This window comes from Anabrus simplex, chromosome 3 (assembly GCF_040414725.1).
Source record: "Anabrus simplex isolate iqAnaSimp1 chromosome 3, ASM4041472v1, whole genome shotgun sequence".
Lineage (NCBI taxonomy): Eukaryota > Metazoa > Arthropoda > Insecta > Orthoptera > Tettigoniidae > Anabrus > Anabrus simplex.
Window position 1 is genome coordinate 207,394,037 of NC_090267.1, and position 17,176 is coordinate 207,411,212.

A 17,176-nucleotide genomic window follows, 5' to 3' on the forward strand; every position below is an offset into this window, starting at 1 on the left:
ACCCTTTACACGACAGAAGTCCTTAATACAAATTATATGCCTACTGAACTTATGTTAAATGCTTACTACTTGTTTATTACTTGACTTTCATGGTTCATCCTTTCTGACTGAGTTCTTTAGCAATACTTCTATTGCTAAGCACTTCACCTCACTTGACATCATGTGCCACAGGAAGAGTAAGTGTTGAATACGTTTAATACTGGTAAGCGTAAAATACTGATGAAACTGATTACCACGAAGAAGAATATCTGGCAGCGCTTGAAATATTATCCTGAGTTTTATAAACGTTTGGTACGATATAGCACAAAACAATACCCAAGGAACGTCCCCATTCATCACTGCTTCGGTTCAACGAGTGCTTGTGTGCTGAATAAAGCTGCATACTATAATTATTTTTAACATATCACTCAAAATATTGCATTATGGCTTTAAAAAAATATTATCCGTCGTATTGCCAAGTTCCTGAAACAGCTAGCCTTTTCCGAATTCAGTTTGTCTGTTAGTGTCCGATGCGAAATGTGAATTTGGAGATCCCAAGTAAAACAGAAAAATATCAATCACGGAACAGGCACCACTCTGTCGAGATAGTCTTTAATTCTTTCTGTTGATTAAAAAGTCCCGTCTGTAGTTAATGAGGTTACAGCGTTCTGTATAACACTAGTACTAAATTAAATGAATAGTTGCTACTGATGCAATAATAAAGTAGATTTTCTAAACACTTCAACATTTAAATGGCGTTTAAGTCGTAACCTTTTCACTGCGATACCTACCTTTATGAGAGCCGATGAAACTATGGTAGGTGTTGGCGGAATGGGCGAATCTCGTTGAAGTACTGGTTGCTTGCGAGTAGATGGCAGCACTTGTTTCCGTTCCGCCTGGAAACAAGGAGTACAGACCACCCGTGACGCCATATCGCCCGAATGCTGCAAGGAAAATATGGTTATGTGAGTACTTAGGGGTTGTAGTAAGGCTGCAAAGGAGAGGGTGAGTAAATCTCTGGTAAGACCCCCTCTTAGAGTATGGTTCCTGTGTATGGAACACAAACCAGGATTACTTGCTACGAGATCTGGAAAAGATTCAAAGGGAAGCAGTATGATTTGTTCTGGACGATTTACGTTATGAAAATATTGTGAACTTAGGCCTGGGAGGACTAAACGGGAGGTTCGGAGCTTTCAAGATGAGATATGACGTGGAATGACATTAGTAAGCGAATAAAATGACTGGAGCTTTTAAAGGTAGGAAAGATCAATAATATGAAGATAAAGTTGGAATTCAACAGGAAAAATTGGGGCAAATAAACCCTATTAATGTACAGAAAGATGAATTAGGGAATGGAATAATTTATCAAAACTTCAAGTCCTCTGAAATCATTTAAAAAGAGGCTAGGTTAACACTCGATAGGGAATCTACCACCTAGACGACAACCCTAAATGCAGATCAATGATGCTTGATTGATGATTGACTGCAAACATCTAACCTGAGAAATTATGCATAATATTTATTTAGGAATGTGGTCCAGTTCCTTGGCTGAAGCGTCAGCATCGGAGTTCTCGATGCAGAGGGTTCTGGGTTCGATTTCCATCCTGGTCGAGGATTTTAAATGAGTCTGGATAACTCCACTGATTAGGGGACTAGATGTTTTAGTCTGACGCAATACACTCCTCCTCATACCCACACAACCACCACAGAACCATGCAACAGTCAATAGGCTATAGCCCTCCACATAAAGTTGACGTCGGGAAGAGTATCCGGCCGTACAACACAGGCCACACAGAACTGCTACACAGGTCACACACACGACCTCATTAGGGTGTGAGAGAAACAGTGGAAAATGATTTGTTTAGGAATATGACGAAACAGTAACACACTGGAAAACAGAGAAATTTCGATACATTTCAAAGGCACTCAGCACCATTACAATAACCAACCAAAACAACATTCCACAAAAGCTGACAACCACCACACAAGAAGGAGCATACCTGAATTCTCGATCTTGTATAAGGTACTTCGTTGCCCAATAATGTGCATCAACAAGAATTAACAGGTGTCATGTAAACAAGTTTGGTCTCTAGTTAGCCTAAATCAAACAATGCGATTGATATCAGGAGCCATAACCCCGCTCCATTCTGCTGGCTACCAACCAATCAATGTCTTTCTCCGAGATACCGGAAGAAAACGTCTAACACTCAACTACCTTACCATTAGTTTAACACCCGGTTGGACCGGGTTCGATCAACGACTATGCCACAAAATTAAGACTTTTTTGAGTGACATGGACGGAGCACACTCAGCCTCAGGACACATACTGAGAAGTAAAATAGTCTGGAATTCCACTCTCCATCATTTTGGAAGTGATTTTCAGTAGTTTTCTATTCAGCCTCAGGAGAGCATTAGGATGGCACGGTTGAACCACGGTCTGTTTAGATTTAGGAGGAATGCGAAAATGACCTTATAACCCTCCCTGCTCCTTGAGGTTTACATCGCACTACCACATATAGGTTTTCGGCAACGCTGGGATAGAAAAGGGCTAGACTTAGAAGGTAGCGACCATGGCCTTGATTTGGGTAAGGTACAGCACTGATATTTGGCTGATGTGCAAACGGAAAAATATGGAAAAACCATCTTCAAGAATTGAACCCACCATCTCCCGAATATATTATTATGCAAATAGAAGTTAAACATACAGGGGTCGAGGGATTTCTATTTAAAAACAGGCTAGTATTTCTCAGTGGAATATCAACTTTCTCACAGCGTTATACTGACTGTAGCAGCGAGGGTCAAACGAAGGAAGGAGGATGTAAATACGGAAGCGGAAATGGTAGGCCTCCAACAGATGTTTCTCAATCTCCGGCACAGTACAGGCTACTACTTCTAGTTCTGAACGTAATGCTTTTTGTCTTTATAGAAATTCATCGCATCAATAGCCTATCCTTTTGATCAATTCATACAATGTAAATATTCAATCGCCATTATTCAAATTATACACCACCATTAAGTAAAATAAATAAATAAATAAATAAATAAATAAATAAATAAATAAATAAATAAATAAATAAATAAATAATAATAATAATAATAATAATAATAATAATAATAATAATAATAATAATAATAATAATGATAGACTACACGGAGTTTTCGAATTTAAATATCTTCAAATACTATCGAACTCATCCAGAAATGAATCTACTCTCTAGGAACAAAAGGACGAAGACTAAAGAAGTGTGTCACTGCGGTCGGACGAAATGAATAATCTGTATAATTTATCGTCGTTGTGTTGTACCATAATATATTCTAGTTTTCTTTTGCGTGGTGTAAGCATGTCACTAATCCCAAGTCATTAATTCAAAGGCAGGATTTTCGTGTGTGGATTTTTTGTGGAATTTTTTAGATGTCGTCAGTTAATAGAAAACAGGATGTGAAACAATAAGTATTGAACTAGTGTAAGTTCGATATCCATTTGATTATAATCTAGTTCCAGTGTAGATTTATCCCTTTCCTATTTTGTGTGGAATACATAAATATAATAAATATGTGCTCTTAAGCGCTCGTCTCAGGGACTCATGGATTCGGAATCGAGTTACGCATAATCAGTTGGCACTTGTGCTTAGCTATGAGAGATCCGTGGAAGTAGATGTACTGGCACGTTAGAAAGCTCTTTTCAGGGAAGAACACTGACATAAGACTGACATAAGTTGAAAAATGCGAAATGCATTACATTGCCATTCCCTGTTTCCGCAGTGGCGTTTGGCAAAACCTCCATCCTGTCTCTTTTACTGTCTTTACTTTCCTTTAGTTCTGCCCTACTGAAATTTACGTTATCCATAACTGTCGCTTATTTGAATTCATCTTTAATACCTACCATTAACATCAAAACCACCTTTAACCATACTCTAAGAAAAATAGCCCTTGTTACTTCGCTAAACCGTTTTTGTAAACCTGTTTCTACTTCAGATTTACAAACAGTAAATAAGCTAAGTAAAAATTGCAGAGATGATGTGAAATTAACTGACGTGAAAAGAATGATGAAATGCCTTAAAAACACATCATTCTGATTTCGAATTATTAACATTTCTCCAAATCCGGCATAATTCACTTCCCCTAACCGCCAGTAATTACAACCCCCTGCAAATAATTCCAACGGCGGCCATGCTCTCAAGGGTCGATAGCACCGATCAAGACGTTGGTCAAATAGGTATGACTCCTATTAGATCAGCTAAAACAAATCGAGTGATGATCCTGAAGCAGCAACCATAGGATACCAGAAACGTATCTTTCCACAAGAATGGTATCACATATCCTACTCAGCTATCCACGGCACACGTAGTTTAGCTTATTTACGAGACAGCCAGTAGATCACTGAGACTGGAAACCGGTGTGAGCCTTGATCACGGCAATTCATCGCTTGACCGAGCTCCACGTGAAAAGAATCACGAAATATACCGGCAAAGTGCATTAGACAAGCAATTTCTGAAATAAGAAATGTTGAGAATTATCTGCCGTAGGCAATGCAATAAACCAGTTCCTAACTCATTAAATTTAAAAAAATGAGCGCCGGGATGGTTGTTACTAAACTTGAACTGATATCAAAGCAGGAGCATATTCGCAGAAGTACTCGAAGAACCATCCGAAATAAATGAGGGCAGTGGAATTTGTCCCAAGAATTGTCAGTAACTGAATTGACTTCTATGTTTTCAAGTTTTTCTCTCGCCAATTCCTTTTCTTTGTTTCTATTTTTTGTTTTTTTGTTTTGAATTCCCAGTTTCATCTGTAGAAAATAACCCAAACTCTTCCATATAATTAGAGGCGTGTTTGACTTAGTAGATAATGACGATGATTAAAATTTATAACAATAGGCCTAGTTGGTTTCGGAAATATCGTTACATGTTGTTTTTTAAGTTCACCCATCGAGTGTTCTATAAGCATTTCCTTTAGTTCTGCCCTATTGAAATTTACGTCAACCATACTTGTCACTTTCAAGGGATACAAGGGGGTGGATCGAAGTGGGAATACCATAACCAGTATTTTAATATAGCTACTTTCTTAATGCGGCAGGTTCATTTACAATTTGGTGAGAAATTCCTTCCCATTACTCTGATAGCCAGCAGGATACGGTGATTATTTTAAATACCGACCATGTCCAATTTATTTAACTTCTTACGGAATCCGGAACTTCAACATGGTCAAGCCATTGGAATATGGACTAGAAAACCTGGTAATAAGTGTGTGATAAAGCTAATAATAATAATAATAATAATAATAATAATAATAATAATAATAATAATAATAATAATAATAATAATAAGCGTATGGCCTCAGCTACCGTGTGCAGACATTTCAATTTGACGCCATCTGGCTGTCTGCTCGTCAATTTCGACGTTCCGTTTTACTCTAGGCCCACTAGATGGCAAACAGAGTAAACCGGATCTCTCTTGAGCGTCTATGGCTGAGATTTAATTAATTTTGTCGGGTAAATACCAAATGTATCACCAGATATTTTTTACATGCCGACATCGTACGACATGGAGTGTCGAATGGACTTTTTTCCGCTATTCTTGAGTCTCGTGACTATTCGTCGACTGGGCACTGCTAAAATTAAGACAAATCAATACAATTATTATGGTGATGATGATTAAGGAGAGAGTTCTTATATAACTGTAAGTTAGATTATACCGGGCGAGTTGACCGTGCGGTTAGGGGCAAGTGGCTGTGAGCTTGCACTCGGGAGATAGTGGATTCGAACCCCACTGTCGGCAGCCCTGAAGATGGTTTTCCGTGGTTTCTCATTTTCACACCAGGCAAATGTTGGGGCTGTACCTTAATTATTAATGCCACGGCAGCTTCCTTCCCACTCCTAGACTTTTCCTGTCCCATCGTCGCCATAAGACCTATCTGTGTCGGTGCGACGTAAAGCAAATGACCACCGTTACAGTAGCGCTAATGTAATATGCACTAAATTGTAACAGGAAGAATTACGTCATGACAAGGGCAAACTGTTCTGTAGAACGGCTACGGGCTTTTTAATTTTCCTCTTTTATTTTTAACAAAGTTACAATGAATTCATAAAAATCTATTTCCTGATAATGTTTATGATTCTTATCGCTTTATGGAGGCTAAAATTGGGGGTAGTAATCGAGGATGACGCAAGTAAAGCACATGAGGGGACCACAGATGAAGGAATGAATAACTCTACAGAATGTTAAAGCGAAAGCATAGATTTCCCACAGAACAATAATATTCTAAAAAAGTGATAACTGATGAAGAGTCAGACCTCCCAATTCCCAAGGAATCTTGAGTTTAGTGTTGGGTGATTTATCAGGGAGGGAGCAACATCGAAAATGCTCTGTTGATAGAGACAGGCGAGCGATGACTGATGATGATATTTCAGGAACAAGGAGGGTTTTTCCTCTTATTATTCTTATTATTCCGGTCTTCCTATATTTCGGTGTTTCGTGGGTGCGAGCAGTGTCACACATGTGGACTTGGCCCCGTTTTATGGCTGGATGCCTTTCCTAACGTCACCACGATGTGGAGGGAATTAATTGACTATTGTGTGTTTTTGTGGTGGCTGGTAGGGTGATTTGTTGCATATATATGAAGAGAAAGAGTAAATCAAATTGATAATCAATTTCAAGTCTGGAAAATGAAGAAAGGAAGTAACGAAATGAAAGGCAAGAGTCGTGGTATCCCAAGGATTCCGACTTGGACGAAATAAGAGCTAATGAAATGTCGTATGGCTTTTAGTGCCGGGATATCCCAGGAAGGGTTCGGCTCGCCAGGTGCAGGTCTTTCTATTTGACACCCGTAGGTGACCTGCGCGTCGTGATGAGGATGAAATGATGATGAAGACAACACATACACCCAGCCCCCGTGCCATTGGAATTAACCAATTAAGGTTAAAATCCCCGACCCGGCCGGGAATCGAACCCGGGACCGTCTGAACCGAAGGCCAGTACGCTGACCGTTCAGCTAACGAGTCGGACGAAATAAGAGCTGAATAAAGGAGACTAGAGTTAAAAAGAAATTAGAAAACCTGAGACAAGTATACGGAAGTATTACTCGAGTATTATGGTCACCACACATGTCTCGATAACTGCGAGGCTGACTGCCTATTAGGTCATCAGCCCAGAGGCTGGATGGATCCTCAAATAACACCATCAAAGGTTATGCAGTTACAGGGAAACCGCAAAAACCAATGGCGGTGCCAAAGTGAGGCGTACTAGGCAAGATGAGGAGTGAGAAGTTTGCCATTGTTGTAGGAAGTAGATACTTCATCTTCAACCTCTACAGTTTACATGCCCGACTTCCAGAATAATTCGAGGAAAAAAGGATCGTGCTGGTAAATCTACTGACAGGGATCACATGAATTGAATCACTTTGAAATGCCAACGAACTGTGCTGGGATTCGACCTCTAAACCTTCAGCAAGCACCGAACTAATTGCCCAACTCAGCGTATCTCACCGAGAGAATACAAGAGAGCGAACGTCTATGTTTGAAAATAATCAGGAAAAACAAGAATAAATGATGTACCGGGCGAGTTAGCCGTGCGGTCAGGGGCGCGCGGCTGTGAGCTTGCATTCGGAAGATGTGGGTTCGATCCCACTGTCGGCAGCCCTGAAGACGGTTTTCCGTGGTTTCCCATTTTCACACCAGGCAAATGCTGGGGCTGTACCTTAGTTAAGGCCACGGCCGCTTCCTTCCAACTTCTAGGCCTTCCCTATCCTATCGTCGCCATAAGACCTATCTGTGTCGGTGCAAAGTAAAGCCACTAGCAAAAAAAAAAAAAAAAAAAAAAAACTTGAGTGTCCTCATATCATCAATTGTAAAGACAGTCCTAAGAGAACTCAATTATTATCTGATAAGATAGAAATAAAACTGCGCAGAAACCAATTCGTGTTAGGAAAGTTCATGTTCACCCTCTGACACAAAAACCGAGCGAACCTCGTAAGGAAGAACCAGCGTCAAATTTCGTCTCGTACTATGGCCCCTCAAAATAAAATATTACTTGTCTTAATCTTTAATGCACATCTGTCCAACACATACTTTGCCAATAAACTTAATTATTACAAATTAAGTTAGGAAAGTAATAAGCATCGTGCAGGACATGTTTTAGCAAATATTAATGAGATCGAGCTGAAAGCAGAGAAAAGCTCTTTTATTGGCGAAGTGTAGTTAAATCTCCAAGACAGCCAAATGAGACCAGAAGAGACAGAGTACGAAATGCAATAATCGGGTGGGATCTCAAAGAAGAAGAAGAAGAAGAAGAAGAAGAAGAAGAAGAAGAAGAAGAAGAAGAAGAAGACGCTCCAGGAAGGAAAGGATCGAGTACGTCGGGGAGGTGCCAGCGAGGAAGGGCAAAACTCTGCAGCGCGTCTGGCAACTCACCTGGAACAGGAATGAGTAGAAGAGAATGGGGTTGGTTGTCACATTTGTTTAAATTCCTCATAGCCTATGCCACGCATGGCGTGTGTATACGGATATAATGACTTACTACTGCCTTCTGGTTTAATGACACAATTTAGTTACTGTCATTCTCTCGAATATGTTTACATGTTTTGCAGTTATTTGTCAATATGTATGATACAAATTACCCCGCACTGGGGCATACTGTTACACTACTTAGAGCTCGTCGTTACACAGGCTGGAAAAGCACACATCTGAGCATTTATTAACAACTTTACTATCGTCACATCGGTGATATGATCATTTGACTGATTTTACGCCATATTATTAATGTGACATTATTAATTTTATGATCAAATTACTTATACTGTATTTTGATGTCGTTTTTCATTATTCTCTGCTAATCTGATGATGAGTCATTCCCGAAGACGTTACCGGAGTTGCAGTTCACACAAATGCCTTGTCAAGCTTGGAACGACGGTCATGTGCCTATTTGTGGCATCGAGTACGCTGAAGCCATTTCGTTGGTGGTCCTGCATACTCAATACACACATTACGATTCTGTTCTTGTTCAGTTTTCTTCATTTTCTTACCACACGTCGCAGATTTATATTGCCCCTCTGTGAACAAGTTACGTCGTTTGCTGGATTTTTCACATTTTCCTGCCTCCGCTTCTAATGCTGCTTTTACCGGGCATCCGTCAAAATAGCACTCTCCCTCAAACACGCGTCCATATAACTCCTCTGGCGTACTGCCTCTCTCTATTCCTTGTATAATTCCCCATATCGCCCGTAAAAGGCAGTTTAAGCTACACGCATCCTACATACTCGATACTGTTACGTGCCAGGCCTGTCGTGGCCCCCTTCGGTTGCTTCCTGGAAAGGGCTAGTGAGTCAATTAGAAGCTCCCAGCCCGAGGATGTGGCCAGCTTTTCCATGTATTGTTCTCATCGTCTGTTTATACCCTGCACCTTCATGGAGGTTCAGCGAAAATGTTCCGTCTTTAGCTGAACCCTGAATATTCTAGTAACCCATTCATCCAGACATAAATACAAGACGCCTATGAACGAGTGTTAACTGTAGTGTTGGAGGGTCGAGTGTGTGGTGGGTGTTCCACCAGTCAGTGTTGGAGTTCGGTAGTTGGACTGGGGCGACAGTAAAGTTGGTTGCCGTCAACGTACCACCGGTGTCAGACTATCTGAGCGGAGTACGGTGTGCGTACTTGCCTTGGAGTACTGTACTGTACGTTTACCGACGTGGAGTGAGAGTTTGGAGCTTGACGGTAGAAGTGCTCGTTGTCGTCTGTACCCTGCCCGAGTCAGAGTCACATTGCCATAAACATTTCTTGGCTAGTTTTCTTCGTCCATCCATTCTGCCACCCGACATCGGGTGTGCCAGCGACTTTCTATAGGAGAGACCGCGGGTTGTTGTCACATGGGGCAAGCTGTTATATTGCAATTTGAAATCAGTCGCCAGGAGTGTACCCCACTTCTTTCTCTAGATGGTAGCTCTTGTTTGTCCGGCTATCCCTTCAACCCCACCACTCGCAGTATTCAGTTAAGCAGCGTTGGTGCGAGCAAATGCGTATTTTGTGTTTCGGAGTAATTTCTTGTTAACTGAATATTGTTTCGTGGCTATTAGCCATCGAGATAATTGGTTTCAATAATTGTATCATTAATTCGTATTCAACATTTATAATCTGTGACATGTTGATACGAGGGTCGAGTCATAAGTCATGGCAACTATTTTTTTCTCTCGCGAACAGGAGACAACACGGAAAATGCCTTGTTAAGCTTGGAACGATGGTCATGTGCCTATTTGTGGCATCGAGTACGCTGAAGCCATTTCGTTGGTGGTCCTGCATACTCAATGCACACATTTCTTCTCGTACTGAGCAGGGTACTAGCTGTATACTGCCTTGAAGTACTGTGTGTGTATTACAGTGGATTGTGGACTGCCGTGGAGTCAGCGTATGGAGTAGTTGCCGTGTGTGTAATTGGAACAGTGTTAATAATAATAATAAAATAATAATAATAATAATAATAATAATAATAATTTTTAAAAGGCCTATTATTAGTGTTAATGGTCATTGTTGTGACGGGCATTGTCCTGTTGTTTAGCACTGTTGAGCTGTTGCTGTTTAGTTGTTAGTGTTAAGCAATTCACTGTGTTCGGCTGTGTGAATTACTGGAGTCGAACCAAGCAACAGTCGTGTATGGGGCGATCAGCAGCCCCTGAGTTCAAATCACTGCGGGCGGCTGTGCGTGTGAAGGGACTGAGCTTGCAGGAGCAAACGTGGAACTAAGGCGGACCTGTCAATAAGGATTATAGCCTCCTTCAGGTAAAGACTGTCCGGCTGGAGTCCTGCTGGGAGAAACCTGAACATGGCAGCAAATAGTGAGTGTGGTCATCATTCTGGTTGAATAGAATTGTGTGAGTATATATACATGTGTGTGTGTGTGTGTGTGTGCGTGCGCGTGCGCGCATTTATTGGGTCATCCTGAAATGAAAAACAGTACTGTATTCTTTTGCCCGCAGAATTACTATTACAACTAGCAGCCTATGACGCTATTTTGTTTCACAGTTTATACCTAGGTCGAGTCATAAGCCATGGCAACTATTTTTTTCTCGCGAACAGGAGACAACACGGAAAATCTAAGATATGCATTTGGAAACGTACGGTATGTACTTGCGTATGATGCCCCTAGATGGTGTATGTAAACAACAGTGTGGGTCTAAGCATGCCCCCAAGTTCAGTGTGTGAGTGAGAGCGTCACAAAATGGAAGTCAACAAGCAGGAGCAAGGACCGTATATTAAAATACCAGTTCTCCGCGGCAGAAATGCACGACAATGCCATCAAGAGCTGCGGGAAGCATTAGGTGTGCATGCCATGCCCTATAGAACAGTGGCGAGGTGGGTGGAGACGTTCAAACGGGGTAGAGTATCAACTGCCGATTTGCCTAGCCCAGGCCGTCCAGTGTCCATGGACAAAGATGTACCGCTGGCAACGCACAGTGGAAAACTTGGGTGATTATTTCGAAGGTCTGTAACCAGTGGAGACCTGTTCTTTGTACGTAGTCTTGTGTATTTGCTGTCTATACCATAATAAAACAATGTTTACCAATGGCCTGTGTTCTGTCACTTTCCTACGATAATCTCCTGAAGTCAGAATTTGTCTTCCGGCACTATGCATAAGTACATGCATATCTTAGATTTTCCGTGTTGTCTCCTGTTCGCGAGAAAAAAAAATAGTTGACATGACTTATGACTCGACCCTCGTATCAACATGTCACAGATTATAAATGTTGAATACGAATTAATGATAGAATTATTGAAACCAATTATCTCGATGGCTAATAGCCACGAAACAATATTCAGTTAACAAGAAATTACTCTGAAACACAAAATACACATTTGCTCGCACCAACGCTGCGTAACTGAATACTACGAGTGGTGGGGTTGAAGGGATAGCCGGACAAACAAGTGCTACCATCTGGAGAAAGAAGTGGGATACACTGCTGGTGACTGATTTCAAATTGCAATATAACAGCTTGCCCTATGTGACAACAACCCGCGGTCTCTCCTATAGAAAGTCGCTGGCAGACCCGATGCCGGGTGGCAGAATGGATGGACGAAGAAAACTAGCCAAGAAATGTTTATGGCAATGTGCCTCTTTCTTTGGTCGTACTGGTACTCGGAGGCTTTTTTTTAAGGACGCAGTATGACTGCCTAGCCGAGATGTAAAAAGGCCTCCTCGGTACACTTTGTACTACAGCAAAGCAATAAGACATTTTTCTTATAAAATAAATTACTTCACTTAAACTAAAACTCACCGTCTGGTGCTGGTGCACTATGGTGCGATGGCGAAGGCGGCGGCCAGGGAGCCCGATGTCCAGACGCCGACCCCGACCCAGACCCCGAGTTAGAGCGGAATGGAGAGCCAGGGGACGTGCCGAGCATGGCGGGCACGGGCTGGTGGAAACCCCCGCCTGAAACAACACAAACACAACTTAGTTCTACATCCTACACTATATGGCCATTTGGATGGAAGGCAACAAATGCGCGAAGAAACAACGAAATATACATTTGTTCTTTCTGAACTTAATAATAAGATAGTTATTAGTTTTTTTTGACCCACTGACTACTTTTACGCTTTCCAGAAACGCCGAGGTGTTCGAATTGTGTACCCGCGGAAGTTTACAACGTGCCAGTAAATCTACCAACTCGACGCTGTCGTATCTGAGCACCTTCAAATACCACCGAACAAAGTCGGGATCGAACCCACCTACTTGAGCTCAGAAGGTCAGCGCTCTACCATCTAAACTAACGCATTAAGCAAAATAAGATTCTATGTTGATAATTTAAAAAGATGGTAGTACCTAAAGAATGACGAAGCTATTCCTGCTTTTAGATCCTAGAACTTAAATCCACTCCCTGTTGTAAGGAGGGAAATAAAGAGCAAGTAAGTTTAGTTGCAATTCATCTCAACACATTGGTGCATGCAGAGACGAATAAGATCATACTTATAGACACTTATAACTAATTTGTTCAGTAATTATTTTTGATTTGCCACTTCGTTTCCAGTAAACTGTCAAAAATATGCTTCCTCTCTTGCCAGTTGCCAGTCATTCATTCTTCTTGAGTTGGAAGGACATTTCTTTTCCCTAGATTTTGAATCTAAGATCATTTTTCTAAATTTTACTTTTTACCATTTGTTTTACGTCGCACCGACACAGATAGGTCTTATGGCGACGATGGAACAGGAAAGGACTAGGAGTGTGAAGGAAACGACCGTGACCTTAATTAAGGTACAGCCTCAGCATTTGCCTGGTGTAAAAAATGGAAAACTACGGAAAACCATCTTCAGGGCTGCCGACGCGGCAATTCTCCCGGTTCTATGATCAATGAACCTCGACATCGTTTCATACCACAAGAGATCGATAATCACGCAGTTATTCTCGTTAAAAGCAATTATAGTCGTTAGTCATAGTCATCGTAAAAAAAAAAACGGATTTCTAAAATAGTGTATAATGAGGACCCATCAAACTCCTGAATCACGCGACACCATGGTCTCTAAAATCATCTGAAGTCTTGGGAGGTCAGTATCTTTGAGTGATTGTGGTGCTTGTGTCGATTGCTATTTTAAAGGTTGAGGCTGTGAATTCATCAGCCCCTGAGTGAAGCTCTGCTCCATGTGCCTCTCCTGAAATGAAAGAATCGTTCCTAGATGTTTCGATTTCCCGATGTGGAATCGAACCCACGTATTTTCGAGTGAACTGAGCGCGCCTTTACTGCCTCGGCTAGGCAGTCACACTGCGTAATCCTTTTTAAACTAGTTTCCCTTCACCGTACTATATACAGGAAACTAGTGTTTCGGTAAATGCCATTTTCATTAGTATCATTCCCTTTAATGCAAACTTTGGTGGAGTTGAAAAAAAAAAAAACGTTGTTTTGTCCCTGTTACACTTCGTCAGGCGGTCGACTGCTCTTTCTCTCTCTCTCTCTCTCTCTCTCTCTACCTGTCTCTGCTTAAAGACTGCGGGAGGGGGGGGGGGGTTCGGGGACGGGGACGGGGCAGTAACCCGAGTGATGTTTGACCTGGTGGCCGACGGCCAGTGCGCGAGAGAAGATGAGTCCGGGAGGTCACATGTTAGTGTTACTCCACTACGTAATATTACCACGATACATTATTATTTTGTACTTTATTGTTGATTTAACACTCCTGCATGATTAAAAGCAAGACGAACATAAATTTTAGACTACAGTACTGACCAGAAGTTTCGAGACCTTAATAAAATGACAGAAATTCCATTTACTTAATACATACATTATCATTATAGACCGCTATGCCTTCCAGCGTTCAGTCTGCAAGCCTCTGTGAATTTACTCAATTTCGCCACAATCCTCTATTTGCAACTAGTGTTGTGGCCTCATTTAGTTCTATACCTCTTATATTTAAATCGTTAGAAACTAAGTCTAACCATCGTCGTCTTGCTCTCCCTCTACTTCTCTTACCCTCCATAAGAGTCCATTATTCTCCTTGGTAACCTATCCTCTTCCATTCGCCTCACATGACCCCATCACCGAAGTCGGTTTATGAGTATAGCTTCATCCATCGAGTTCATTCCTAAATTAGCCTTTATCTCCTCATTCCGAGTACCCTCCTGCCATTGTTCCCACCTGTTTGTACCAGCAAACATTCTTGCTACTTTCATGTCTGTTACTTCTAACTTATGAATAAGATACTCTGAGTCCACCCAGCTTTCGCTCCCGTAAAACAAAGTTGGTCTGACAACAGACCGATGTAAAGATAGTTTCGTCTGGGAGCTGACTTCCTTCTTACAGAATACTGTTGATCGTAACTGCGAGCTCACTGCATTAGCTTTACTACACCTTGATTCAATCTCACTATATTACCATCCTGGGAGAACACATAATCTAAATACTTGAAATTATCTACCTGTGCTAGCTTTGTATCACCAATCTGACATTCAATTCTGTTGAATTTCTTACCTACTGACATCAATTTCGTCTTCGAAAAGCTAATTTTCATACCATACTCACTGCACCTATTTTCAAGTTCCAAGATATTAGACTGCAAGCTTTCGGCGCAATCTGCCATTAAGACCAAGTCGTCAGCATAGGCCAGACTGCTTCTTACATTTCCACGTAACTGAATACCTCCCTGCCGCTTTATACCTTTCAGCAGATGATCCATGTAAACTACGAACAGCAAAGGTGTAAAACTGCAGCCTTGCCTAACCCCTGTAAGTACCCTGAACCAAGAACTCATTCTACTATCAATTCTCACTGAAGGCCAATTGTCAACATAAATGCCTTTGATTGATTTTAATAATCTACCTTTAATTCCATAGTCCCTCAGTATGGCGAACATCTTTTCCCTCGGTACCCTGTCATATGTTTTCTCTAGATCTACGAAACATAAACACAACTGCCTATTCCTCCACAAAATTTTACATTTTAAGCAAGCTTTACTTAATACTGTGCCAATAATTTCCCAACAATGTATGTAGTTAAATAAATAAATAAATAAATAAATAAATAAATAAATAAATAAATAAATAAATAGGGATCACATTAAGAAATCATTACAATGGTTCAATCTGGGCGTACCTGTGCAGACTTTGCTATTAATAGCATTTTACTTAATTACTCGCTCCCTCAATGGATCAATGGTAGAATGTCCGCCTCTGAATTACAATGTCGCGGATTGAAGCCCGACAGAGGTAACTGGATTTCTGAAGGATGGAAAAAATTCATTCGACACTCCGTCGTGCGAGTAAACCGGAACTTTGAAACTGACGCACAGCGAGCCTAAATAGTATCAAATTAAAATACCTGCTCAAGGTGGCTGAGGTCATACGATTGTGATGATGATGATGATGATGATTATTATTATTATTATTATTATTATTATTATTATTATTATTATTATTATTATTATTATTATTATTATTATTACTAAATTTGATCATTGTGTTCTTAACATATGATTTATTCACACTTCACTGCTATATTTCTACTCTGTGAAACTGTTGCATGTCTTGGTACCGGCAATGATTTGACACTCCTTTTTCCCTATGCGAACTTGTGAATTCCTTGTTGCCCCTCTGTTCTGAAAATATTCCGTATAAGAACTGTAAGGAAGATTAGAATGCGGAATAATAGCAGATGTAGACTGAAGTGCCTGGTTTAACGTGGTGCAGTACACAGATCAAAGGAAAGCGATAAGGCAAGGGCATGAAAATGACCGAATATGATTGAAATTCGTGGCAATAAAAATATACGGAACATCAGTGTTTTTGTGACCACTGATTAGAATTAACAACAAATCTGAAGTACAAACTATCAAAATGTGTTTATTACATCGTCGTGATGCAAGTATGCTCGGAGAACCAAGAACGTCAATATTTCTTCCACACTAATTCCAGAAAGAACTCTCCCCCCCCCCCCAAAAAAACCCCATAGAAATTCAAATTACGTGAGAATGTTTACTAACAATGCTTTATCCTACTTGGCCTAAACACAAGACGATGTGCAATGTTTCGGTAATAGACAAAGTTATCTTCGCCCACTGCACCTCTTGTGCCTTTCTAAATCGTTGCCAAACAGTAAATTATAGCCGCAAGGTTAGGTCCAACACTTATTATCCAAGGAATTCTGGGCAAGCACTAATCTGTAAAACAGAAGGAAACCATTACGAATCGCGGCACGAGGCCAACTACCTGCTGAGTCTCGTCCCTCTCTGCCGTTCAATTTAGTGAGAAAAGTTTGGAAGAGACTAGAAGGAATTTGTTGACCTTTGAGGATGACGATGACGTGGCAACCTGGTAAATACAATACACTGAGGGCTCTGTAGGGAGGGCTTGCCAAGGCAGGTAGAAGTTCCGAACATCACAACTTGTTCTGCACGAAATGCACAGGTAGATAGATGGATTCCTGACTAATAAAGAACTTCTACGCTTTTTCAAATTCCAATACGAGCTTAAGAATTGCGGCTCCCCAGACTCTACCGTCGGATGGAGCTGAAATACCGGATGCGAAATGAAGGAAAGGGTTTCTCTGAATTATGAAGAGAATCACAGTTCAAAGAAGGGAAATCGAATTCTGAGATTTACCCATGATATTGCTATTTTATCTGAATCTGTAGAAGGTACAAGATGAAAATAACATCAACAATGGAGTGCATGCGAATAAATTCTGGTGATACGCGAAGTAACTTATGAGATTAGGAAATTAAGTCCCAAGGGA

General features: G+C 40.9%; 1 protein-coding gene across 1 annotated transcript in view; it reads right to left on the bottom strand.

Annotated features, from left to right (window-relative positions):
- Positions 1-17,176, bottom strand: part of wge (winged eye) — a 405,537-nt gene that overhangs the window by 222,564 nt on the left and 165,797 nt on the right. The window contains exons 3-4 of the mRNA XM_067143856.2: positions 12,238-12,393; positions 771-923 (exon numbers count right to left, since the gene is read on the bottom strand). Of these exons, the coding sequence (XP_066999957.2) occupies positions 771-923; positions 12,238-12,393 (309 nt within the window). The remainder of the gene's footprint in view (positions 1-770; positions 924-12,237; positions 12,394-17,176) is intronic.